The sequence below is a fragment of the Artemia franciscana genome, chromosome 7 (assembly GCF_032884065.1).
Source record: "Artemia franciscana chromosome 7, ASM3288406v1, whole genome shotgun sequence".
Classification (NCBI taxonomy): Eukaryota; Metazoa; Arthropoda; class Branchiopoda; order Anostraca; family Artemiidae; genus Artemia; species Artemia franciscana.
In genome coordinates this window covers 48,357,454-48,369,681 of record NC_088869.1, presented here as the reverse complement: position 1 = coordinate 48,369,681, position 12,228 = coordinate 48,357,454, and the positions used below count along the sequence as shown (strand labels likewise).

At 35.3% G+C, this 12,228-nt stretch overlaps 1 protein-coding gene across 5 annotated transcripts in view; it reads right to left on the bottom strand.

The window, feature by feature from the left end:
* LOC136029397 (AMP deaminase 2-like) overlaps nucleotides 1–12,228 on the bottom strand; it is a 121,745-nt gene that overhangs the window by 4,646 nt on the left and 104,871 nt on the right. For all 5 annotated transcript variants that reach the window (XM_065707746.1, XM_065707747.1, XM_065707744.1 and 2 more), the window contains 2 exons: nucleotides 8,920–9,093; nucleotides 1,727–1,837 (listed from right to left, as the gene is read on the bottom strand). In XM_065707746.1, the coding sequence (XP_065563818.1) occupies nucleotides 1,727–1,837; nucleotides 8,920–9,093 (285 nt within the window). The remainder of the gene's footprint in view (nucleotides 1–1,726; nucleotides 1,838–8,919; nucleotides 9,094–12,228) is intronic.

The following is a 12,228-nucleotide window of genomic DNA, read 5'->3' as shown; positions in this document are numbered from 1 at the left end:
GACATAAACATAATCAACTAAAGGCACAGATAAATGAATATTTGCAAAACAGTCCCAATAGTAATTGATCAAAACCCAAAAGCCTCCAATAGGACCCTATAAAATATACAGTGTCTTAATCCTTGATCTGCTCATAAAAAAGAAAGAAACCAAGAGATTATTTTTTTTGGCATCAAATTTCTAGAATATTTAAAACAGAGCGAAGCCGCTTAAAACTTCAAATCCATTGACACAAATTTGATTAGGGTATTAGAGAGATCGAGATTAGAGAGATCCAGAAATACGATCGGGTGCAGGTACCCATAAGGAAGATCATGTGCTAGTATTTTTTCTTTCTTTTTAAAACGGACAATGCTTCTGATCTTACCAGTGCATCATAAAGATAAGGAAAATTGTTGCCACTCCTTGGAACGTCAATTGCTAATTCATTGTCTGGGCATAGAAATGATGAAAACTCTTTTAGACACCTTACTTGGTAGGGTATAGAACGATCAATGACCGTTACCATGACACTGACACTACCGCTACCAGTCAAGGTAATGGATGGATGGATATATTTATTCAACAGCGAAACAACAAATTTAAACAATAAAAGCCATAAAAATCAATTGGAAACGTTAATTTAAACCTTTAAAGGTTTGCTTACCATCTAAACTGAAATATCTCGAGAGACCTTCCCCATTGAAAAAGGGCTAGGGTTTGTAGCTTAATCTCATTTTTCCCTCGCGTAAGACATTTGTGAACTTCCATAAACAAACTGAAAAGTCCAATTAAAACACATTCTGTTTTTGCACTTTATATAAATTGGTTGTACCAGACTTTAATAAGCATATTACACATACAAACCAACTATTTAGTAGAAAGTGGAAAAAAAAAACAACTGTATATTCCAAGCACTGAAAGAGAAAGGGAGAGAGGGAAAGGGATATAGGAAGAGAGGGAGAGAGAGAGAGAGAGGAGAGAGAGAGGAGAGAGAGAGAGAGAGAGAGAGAGAGAGAGAGAGAGAGAGAGAGAGAGAGAGAGAGAGAGAGAGAGAGAGAGAGAGAGAGAGAGAGGAGAGAGAGAGAGAGAGAGAGAGAGAGAGAGAGAGAGAGAGAGAGAGAGAGAGAGAGAGAGAGAGAGAGAGAACAGAGGGAGAACACAGCTCTCTAAAGTTGATAAAAAGTAAATTATTACACCCATTTATTATTATTATTATTTTGAAGTGCGATCAATACTAGAAGCTACAAAGACTACTTTGTTGGTGCTACATTTGCTATCGTTTTCTTGATGGTTTCATCAGAGGGGGAGGGGGCTGGTTCAAACGCAACCTTAACCAGTGTGTGTTCCTGGGATTGAAAACTGAAGATATACCGGGGATGAGGCATATCTACCCCAACCCTCACAACATCACCAGTACCTATATTTCCTGTTCTTTAATCCAACCATTTGCCAGCAATCCTTTTTCTTCTCATATGGAGTAGACATCGAATTAATTTATAGAAAAGATGAGTGGATTTCCCCTCCTTCAGGAATGTTGAGAATACAATACGCTGAATTGAGGCTCAAGAATGCAATTTTTCGGAAGCAACAGAACATTCCTCTAGCTCTTGGAAGAATGCTCTTGATGTTTGAATGGAGCACTTTAGCAAAATTATTAGTATAATAAACATGAAACTTTTCTATTTACTTTCAGCTGTTAGTATAAACAGTACTACTGTAACTTAAAATAGGAAGAAAAAACTACTTTTTCAGAGAATCCACTCATCATAACTGAATTCCTAGCGAGCTCCGCCATATCTGGTGTAGTAAGTTTCCATATTTGAGCGGCAATCGAGTATTCTTCCATCAGCGGCTCCTGTAAAATCGGGAAAAGTTAAATTGCAGCAATCTGCAACAACATAAACGGAAATTTCAAGAAAAGGAACAACCAGATTAACCTTGTTCCCCCAGAATATGGCAAGGTATATTAAGGCGCATGTTTTTTGTTTATGTAGGCCAAAAAGGCGTTTCCAAGTATGTGGATGTTATTCCCTTATATTTGTTGACTTCTATGAGAGGTCGGACTTTTTACTGACTTCAGCGAAGAAGTGAAAAAAAGTCTACTTGTTTTTTAGTAAAAGAAAAATGTAAATTCAGTGCATCCAAATCGGATGGTGTTTACAGTTCAATTATGGTCAGAACCCAAGAAAAATTTTGTACCTTACTTGCATAATTTACATCACATTCTTCCCTTGCATGACAGGTCAACGCTACGTTGACAAAGGCGATGCAGAGAAAAAAAACTGTCTATAGGCAATTAGATCATGCATTCAAAGCGAACTACCGTTTTGCTTCAAGTCCGCTATTAGATAAGTTTTACGATGATATGTTTCGCTTTAAATTGGATGTACTGGGCGATAATTTAATTCAACGATATATTGATGTTTTCAATTTCTATATTTGTTACAATGATTTCGATATCTCCGATCATTTTTTTTTTGCTCAATTAATTAACTCTTCGCTTTGCCCAAGTTCAACAACAAATATTGTAATTAAACAGTATTTTGCACAATTTTTTTCTTCGAACATCGAATAATATAAAAACAAGCTTCGATGACATAAATGCTGACCATAAAAACCTAGATCTGAAATTACACGGGCTAAGCCTTAGGATAAAGAAAAATAAACTACTGGCTATTTTTAGCTGTTCAAAATCAGCGGTATTTCAATGTTTTCTCCCGAGAATCGTTTGTGCCTTTTTGTGATTACCCAAAAAATCAAATTTTTTCAACTTAAAGTAAGGATAAAAAATTAAGCGAACAGAAATCATTATGATAGGGGGAGGTCACCCCCTCCACAATACCTCGCTCTTTACGTTAATCTTATTTAGAATGTTCAAAAAGCTATTTTATTCTAATTCAACTAACCTTGTGTTTAACCTTTTGTTCGTAAAGGATTGGGACACAGTCATACTTTAGCGTAGCCTATTGCCTATTGTGTAAGCAATAGGCAATAGGCTTTTCTTTTTTGAATAAAAAAAAAAAAAAAACAAAAAAAAAAAACAACAAGTTTTTTTTAACTGAAAGTAAGGAACGACACAAACTTAAAACGAACAGAAATTATTCCGTACATGAGAAATGCTGTTCGCTCCTCAACACCTCGCCCTTTACACTAAAGTTTGACTCTTTGTCACAGCTCTACTTTATAAAGCAATAAAAACTTTAGCGTAAAGAGTGAGACGTTGAGGAGGGGACAATCCTTTTTGATATACAGAATAATTTCTATTCGTTTGAAGTTTTAATGTTGCTCCTTACTTTCAATTAAAGAACTTGTTTTTTTTCATTTAACTTTTGGACGTTTTTCAACTGAACGAAATTGGCTCACCGTATACATGAAAAACAAAGTAAAATTTGCAAATTAATTTTGGAACATTTATTCCTTATATGAATGGTTGCCCCCTCCTCTTTTAAGCTGTTAGCACTTCTAAAAAAGTTTCCTATTCTAATTAAAAAGTCCCCATGTTTCAGTAAACATTCTTAAAAAATTAGGACAAACAGTCAAACTTTAGCGTAAAGGGCAAGACAAGGAAGGGGACACCTTTCATATATGGAGGGGGGAGACTCTTCCCTCTCACCGAAATCTCCTTCGGTGAAATTTCATCCAATTTAAAGTAAACCTTTCCCCCGTCAAATTCCCTCCAGACAGTTCCATCCTCGCTGAGAATCCCACCTCCCAGTAAAATTGCTTGCGGACGATTCAGCCATCTCCTTAGCTTTCTATCATTTGAATAAGAATATAATCTCTAATCGGTTTCTCAGCCACTCCAGAGATGCCCCATTCCGTGGAAATTATTTTCCAGAAATTAAAACACGTGGAAAATAGCCCCCGGATAATTCCACCAGAACATCTCCACATGAAAAATTGGCTGAAACCGTAATGCTTCCGGGCTGGCATTGATGTTTTCAAAAATTTAGAATTTGTTATTAAAATATTTACAATATTCAATGATACTGCTACTACTAAAAACAACTCCCAGCAACACTAAACCGCCTGAGGCCAACACAGCTTCGCAAACTCCTCTATACAAATCTCTTCAAAGACTTCCTATGTACACCCTACCAGGAAGCTCCTATTTCCCTTAAATCTTTGTTTATGACATCCTCACACCCCAACTGCGGACGATTTGCTTTCCGTTTAGCCCTAGACGGTTGGCCAAAAAGGACAATCTTTGCCAATCTGCCATCCTTCATCCGCAGAACGTAACCTAGCAATCTCAACCTTTCTCTCCTTATTGCTCTAGGAAGCAGGATTGAACCACACTTTTCGTACAGCCTACTGTTTGAAATACGATCAGTCATCCAGATACCCAGAACAATCCGTAGGCAATCTCTCTGAAAAACATCTAGCACATGTTCATCCGCTTTTCGGAGCACCCATGCTTCCAAGCCATATTTGACCATCGTCATCACTATAGCTTCAAATATTATAATCTTGGTTTGCAGACTTGTCTTCCTATGCTTACAAATTTTTTTTAACTATGAAAAAAATACCCTGAGCCTTGACTATTCTACTTTTAACATCTTCACTGCTCCCACCATCTTTACTAATAATGCTACCAAAGGTAAGTGAAGCTGTCCATCTCATCAATCTTTTCGTTACCCAGCGTCACCTTTTCATCTTCATTTATTCCTAGCCTTAGTGACTTAATCTTCTTAACATTTATTTCAAACCTATTCTAGCACCCTGAACTCGCAAAACCTCTAAAAGTTCATTCATTTTTCTCATATTTTGATCTAGGATACTTAAATCATCAGTATGATCTAAGTCCAGGAGATTTCCCCTCCCCCCTTTTGATTCCAAAGTCTCCCATTGCCTTTCCTGTGCTTCTTAAGACAAATCCATCAAAATGATCCATACACAGGGGGATACCATACAAGAATAAAACCTTTATTAAAGCTCTTCTATCAACAGCATCGAAGGCTTGTTCTTAATGTATAAAACTGAGGACTAAAGGTGTTTAATAAATCAGGCACTTCCCAATTATTAACCTAAGAGTGAAAATTTGGTCGACATGTGCTCTACCTTTTCTAAAACCGCACTGTTCTTCTCTTAAAACTTTGTCTGAGCATCTCTGAGTCTAAAAAGTATCTTATTACTAAGTAATTTGCTACCTGTAGAGACCAGACTAATACCTCGATAATTACCACACTCACTCTTATCATCTTTTTTATATAGTGGTTTAATTATGTTTTTCCTAAAATCGCTAGGTACTTCCCCTTTTTAAAAAATTGTATTGATAATCTTCAGTAAATCATTTCTAACCTCAGAGCAGCCGTATTAATAAACTTTCCTAGTTTCTTCTATATTTTTTCCTGCAACTCTACTTTGGTTTAGCACATTCTCAATATGTTCTGCTTTCTCTCAGTTTATTAACACGCCAGTAAAATATTTAACTAATATACCGTATAACTGCATCAATCCAGATCCTCGGCAATTTTATCCACTCACTTCACACCTCCTTAGTTCATATTTTGACACTTTCTCCACTTTCTTTACATTCCTTTTGTTTTCATATGATCTATCACTCAGATAATTCTTGTACAAGCCCCTTTTCACTATTTAACATAAAGCTTTTTCACTAATATTCCTAGCTGCATTCCTAACTTTTCTTCCCTAAGACACCATTAGCAACTTCACAATTTTTTCCCTAAAATAATTCCGTCCATCTCCACATTGTCAAATTTTAAACTCTCCAGTTTAGTATTCAACTGTTCCTAGAAGTTTCTCTCAAATTCTCATCCTGGAGCCTACTAGCATCATAACTTCCCGGGAGATAGTTAATCTTCGGAAATTTCAACTTTAAATTAACCTATACACTACCAAATGGCGATATTTATTTTTAATGTCAACAACAGCACTCCTATATGTCCTAGTATCTTGCATTGATACTGCCAGTCTTCTATTTACAATAACATAATCAACAAGATTTGCTATCTTACCATCACATGAATACCATGTTAACTGATGGGCAATTTTATAACCAATAACTAGACTGTTATACCTGCAAAATTACAACAGTCTGTAGCAATTGCTGTTAAATTTTCCTACACCAAATTTATCTAGGCTACGATACCATCTAACCCTATTTCTACTGGCCTGGGCGTTAAAATCTAATACAATTACCATATTTCTACCTGAGACCCTGTCTATTTGTTTCTGTAAGTGTAATTAATATTCATCTAGAATCACTAGTATCTCCGTCAGTCGACTCTACAGGGGTATTTACAACTATAACTGATACCTTGAACTTTTTAGTCATAAAATGAGTGATTCACATTATTAATACCTTCCTAGCCTAAACAAGACTTAGCAGCTTCCTTATTTATCATGAGCCCTACTCCCTGTCTTTATACCCTATAATTCCTGCCTGTGCAAATTAATTCTATATCACCTAATGTCATGCTTCCTATCCCTCGGATATGAGTTTCTAAAACTCCTAATAAGTCCAGTTTGAATCGCCTCAATCCGTCCGTCAAAATGTCGATACGATAGTTATTTTTTAACGTCAAAACAATCCAAATTCCAATTTTTATGTTCTTTAAATAATTGAAATTATTCTGGCCTCAGGAAAAGCAATTGTCCCAGATACCAATGCAGGACAGGGAACAACACATCTTATCAAGTCTACACCAAAACGCTTAAGCCGGCTTAGAACCGGACAGCAAGAAGTCCCTGGGATCTTCAGTATGAAGGGAGACTTTGCGCAATGCTGGGCCTATTCTTTGCCACAACATGGTTTTCAGCACTTGACAATGTTCTTCTATCAACAAGAGTCGAAATTCTGCACAGACAGTCTCAAACCTATTACCTCCTGCTCATTATATATCCATGCCTACAAATATTATGGTACCAGAGGGAGGCAGCCCATAGTAGATAAATTAGCTAGGAAGAGATTTTCCAGCCTGAAAATCCCCGCCAAAACAGACCAAGGCCAGAAGAATTTTCCATTAATCAGAATCCTGTGTTAATCATGTGTCGTTTAGTTCTATACAGTAACCCTTTTATGAAGTTAAATAGAAAAAAAAGTTTTTCAACTAAAAGTAAGGACCTACATTAAAACTTTAAATAAAGAAAATTTTTCAATATATGAGGGGGCTTCCCCTCCTTAAACCCATCTCTCTTTACGCTTAAGTTTGACTTTTTTTCCAATTCCTTGAGAAAGGCTTCATAAACATTAGGACAAAAGCAAAAAACAAAGCAATACGAAACCAGAAGAATGGAACAACAAGAATAATGCAAAAAGAGATAAAAAAACAAACAAACTAGAAACAACATTTTTTTTAAAGGAAAACAAAAACGATTGACCCCTCCCCCCTCCCGCACAAAAAAGCAAACCAAATGTATTTAAGCTACTCCAACCAAATCCAGGTAATAAGAGTTCAACCTAATACAGGTTAGACTTTAATTACTTCTAGTTTTAATGACGAACAATTTTGATTTTTACCTTGTTTTCATTACTTGATTAGTCGCAATCTTTTTTTCTTATTGTTAGACGTTTCTCTTTTTTCTAGTTTTTATGAGCATTGAACATGCCTCGTTTGATGCTTATTTTTTATTAAGAAATTAGCGTTCTTTTTTTGTATCTTTATTTGTCATTTTTCGGTGGCCGGTGTTAACATCCCTGCAGAAAATACTCCGGTATATTTCCTTCCCTAGTTGTACAAGTCTAAAACCTATATAAGTCTAAATACCTCCTTCCCTAACTGTAAAAGTCTAAAACCTACTGCGTCATTGGCGCTTTACTAAAAATGGCGCTTTATTACAAACATTTTCTTACATACTTATTACAACATTGAAAATAAAAAATGAAATAACAGTAAAATCAAATTTTGAACTGATGGGCTTTTCAGCAATTGATATCATTACACATCAAATATTTAGTTTAACCTTATTTCTGCCCAAGATCGTCCACGACAAGTTTAGTTCCACAACAAACAAGAATTTAGCTACTGCCTCCTTTCCTAACTTTAAAAATCTAAAGCCTACTGCGTCATTGGCGCTTCTCTGAAAGCGAATTATATTACAAATATTCTCTTTTCTAGTTATTACAGCATTGAAATGAAAATATATATTATACTATCCAAATTTTACTGATTATAAAAAGAATTTTACTATTTTTATTTATTCAATTAGAATTAAACGTTTAGCCTCCTTATAGTAAATTAAACGCTAAATGCATATTAAATGCATTCAATACCTTATGGCAATTAAATGTTAATCCTTGTACTATAAAAATATTACATTCAGATGCCTATTGGTACAGAAATTTTAGCCCACTACGCAACTGCGCGTGTGGGCGGTTATGACAGACAACAAGCTGAACGTAATCGATGAAATCAGGTTCCAATCCGGGTTGTCGGCCTGTTGTTAAAATATGTTCTGACCATAACTTAGTTCTTTGTACAAGGTGCGGCCCACTCGCTTGCGACCAATCAAATTAAAATTTATGTTTTTCGAATTTACAGATATTTCTGGGAAGCGGGCAATTTAAATTCATAAAAAAGAGAATTTTTTTCTGTCAAGATGATCATGACCAGTTTTTTGCCACACCAGTCACAAAATAAATGACTAGTCATTCACCTTCAAAATTCCAAGTTTTTCTTGGAAAAACTAGTGCCTGAATTTTTAGATTTGAGGCTAAATTAGATTTTAATTTCAAATAAAATTTAAATTTGAGGTTCTTTGATACTAATTTTTTATTTAAAATTTAGCCGCAAATACTATCTGCAATTGGTTAACTACTTTGCTTCACCGAATGCTAAAATTTCCTCCAAACCGCCCCATGATGGTCTACATAAGTTATTCCGAACAAATTATGTTAACTCTCTCAACGACTTTGTGCACTTCATTGAAACTGTATGACCGCCCAAACACTGATAAAAAACACAAAAAAACTACCTTAGTTAGGTGAAATTGCAGTGGATCATCCGTAGATAAACTTATCACCAAACCCCTGGCTAGGAATTCCTGAAGCGGGTGTCTAGAATAGGTCAGAAACAGTGAATTGTTAGACATAGGAGACATTGCAATCCCCACTTCACTGAGGTAGTATAGGTACTGAAGGACAGGGACCTGAAATAAATGAAAATTTATTACTGACAATTGAAAAAATTGGAAAATAGTGACTTAATACTACTTTTATGGAAGGAAAGAATCCTGCTTCCCGAAAAAGTCCTGTAATTGAGTCCAGTATGGTTAAAAGCGCTTCCCTGATCTTATCATGTTTTAAAAATGACGTGTTTTACGTCTTGTTACAAATGATAAAGTATGCACCGCTCAATTGCTATTTTTTTGTTTGCAGAGAATGGAGTAAGATTATTTATAAATTTAGAAAACCACACGCTATCAAAATCAAAGGAGAATCTTAAAAAAAAAGAGATTTGAAAATTGTTATCTTACACTAATGTCATTTCTGAAATACGATCCCTGATAATCTCATCTTTGTCCACTAGTAGTGATTTATGTTCGTTTTACACTTTACTTACTATTAGACGTATTTCTGTTCACCTTAAGTTTAATTTAGCTTGTTTTTGGGAAAAAGGTTTTTATTTAAATTAATCAAACGATCGCAATTATGAAAAATCATAATTTTCAAAACAAGATTTGGAAATTATGCTCTGTGACTAGTGTATTGCCTGAAATGACATCCTTGATAATGTCATCCTTGTTTATTGATAGTGACCTACGTTCGTCTCACTTGAATTAGTATTTAATATTATTTCCACTTACCTAAGGGTTAATGGAGCTCTTTACTTTCTTTTGAAAAACTTCTTTTAGTAAAAAAGTATTTCTTTTAGTTAATCTTGAAAAAAAAAAACAGTAATAAATGTTTCATAGGGATGAGAAGAGGTTTGTACAAAAATTATCGGAATGATAAATAATGTGAACACGAGAAGAACGTAAATAAAGTGGAGAAAAATTCAAATATGAGCTAAGGAGGTGTGAAGTTGAGGCCATGGACGAAATTGACGAGGGTTTGGAAGATGCAGCTAGACGGCATAATAGTGAAATATTGTACTAGTATGTTAATAAATTGAGAGGGAGTATTCAATCTGGACTTGTCCCAGTTAAAGATAGGAATGGGGCCACAACTACTGATAAGGAAATAGTTAAAGAGAGATGGGCAGAACATTTTGAAAATGCACTAAACCAGGATTGAGTTACAGGAAAAGATATAAAGAAAAATAAAAAAGTTTGTGACATCTTGGATGTGAAAGAAGATTCATTCTGTGAGGAAGAATTAGTGGCAGTACTAGAAGGATTAAATAATGATAAGGCCCCAGGTGCTGACAGTTGCTGAGAGTGCGGGAAATGAGTTTCCTAAATATGGTGGTTAGGAGGTTAGAAATAAGTTACTGTAGATTATGAATATGATTTTTAAAAAGGGGAAGTACCAAGCGATTTTAGAAAAACCCTAACCACCGCTGTAAAAAAAAAGATGATAAGAGTGAGTATGGTAATTATAGAGGCAAATATTTGCCTTTTGGTTTCTATAAGAAGCAAATTGTACAGTATAATGATACTTTTTAGACTTTAAGATGCGACAGATAAAATTTAAGATTGTAGTTTTATCAGTGCAACGGTTCAGTTTTACCAGCGGAAAAACTTTTTAACAGTGCAGTTTTAGCAAGGGTAGAGGATGCGTCGACCGAATTTTCACTCTTAGGTTAATAACTAGGTGCCTGAATCATCAAGCACATTTAGTCCTCAGTTTTATAGATTAGGAGCAAGTGTTAGATTCAGCTGATAGATTAGCTTTAGTGAAGGTCTTATCCTTGTATGGTAAACCAGACAAATACATTAAAGTGATTAGTACTCTGCAAGAGAATAACATTGTTGCAGTTAAGGTAGGAAATGAGGTTAGTAGCTGGTTTCATATTAAATCAGGAGTTAAGTAGGTTCATATTTTAGTTAATCAAAAGTGTGATCAAAATCAGTAAACTTTTAGAGGTTTGGCATGTTCAGGGTGTTAGAATAGGTTTGAAAATTAATGTTAAAAAGACTAAGCCGCTAAGGCTAGGAATAAGTAAAGATGAAAAAGTACCGTTTAATAACGAAAAGATCAATCGAGCGGACAGCTTCACTTACTTGGTAGCATCAAACAGTTCGTGGTAACGAGCTGTAAGTAAGGAGCAACCCGGCTCAATAGTAACCAAAACTCTAAAAAATGAAATTTTGATACCGATGAATACATCAGAAGAAATGGATTTTTATGCTGACTTCAGATATATAAGTTTGGTCGAGTTTAATCTTACCCATCGAAAGTTACGAGCCAGAGAAAATTCGCCTTATTTTTGAAATAAGGGGAAAACACCCCCTAAAGGTCATAATATCTTAATTAAACCATCAGATTCCGCGTATCAGAGAACCCTACTATAGAGGTTTAAGGTTATGTCTGCAAAAACGTGGAATTTTGCATTTTTGCCAGAAAAAAGATCACGGATGCGTGTTTATTTGTTGTTTTTTTTTTCCAGGGATGATCGTATCGATCCAGTAGTCCAAGGATATCGCATGAGGGCTCATTCGAACGTAAAATAAAAGTTCTACCACCCTTTTTAAGTTACCAAAAATTGGAGGCCAACTAGGCTCCCTCCCACGATCATTTCTTTCTCAAATTCACCCGATCAAAATTTTGAGATAGCCATTTTGTTAAGCATTAGTCGAAAAATCTATTAACTACGTCTTTGAGGATAGCTTAATCCCCAACTGTCCCCGGGGGAAGGGCTGAAAGTTATGATCTTTGTCCATTGTTTACATACAGGATTGGCTATTGGGAAGTATGTAGACGTCTTCAGGTGGGAATTTTTTCAGGTGGGGGGTAATGTGGGAGGATATTTCCATAGGGGAAGGGAATTTTCCATGAACGGCGCGTCGTATTTTCCAGTATTATTTAAAAAGTGATCAGAAATTAAATAAAAACAACAAGTTTTTTCAACTGAAAGTAAGGAGCAACATGATAACTTAAATCGAACAGAAGTTATTAGGTATGCGAGGGGGTTCTTCGCCTCACCAATACCTCGCTCTTACGCTACAGTTTTTTTTTAGTACTTTCAAAAGAGCTATTTATCCTAATTAAACGGTTTTTGTGATTCAGGGGGTCATTCGAGGTATTGACGAGGGGGAGAACCCCCTCATATACGTAATAATTTATTTATTAAAATTTACTTTATTGATTTATATTAATTACTTATTTATTACACACATGAA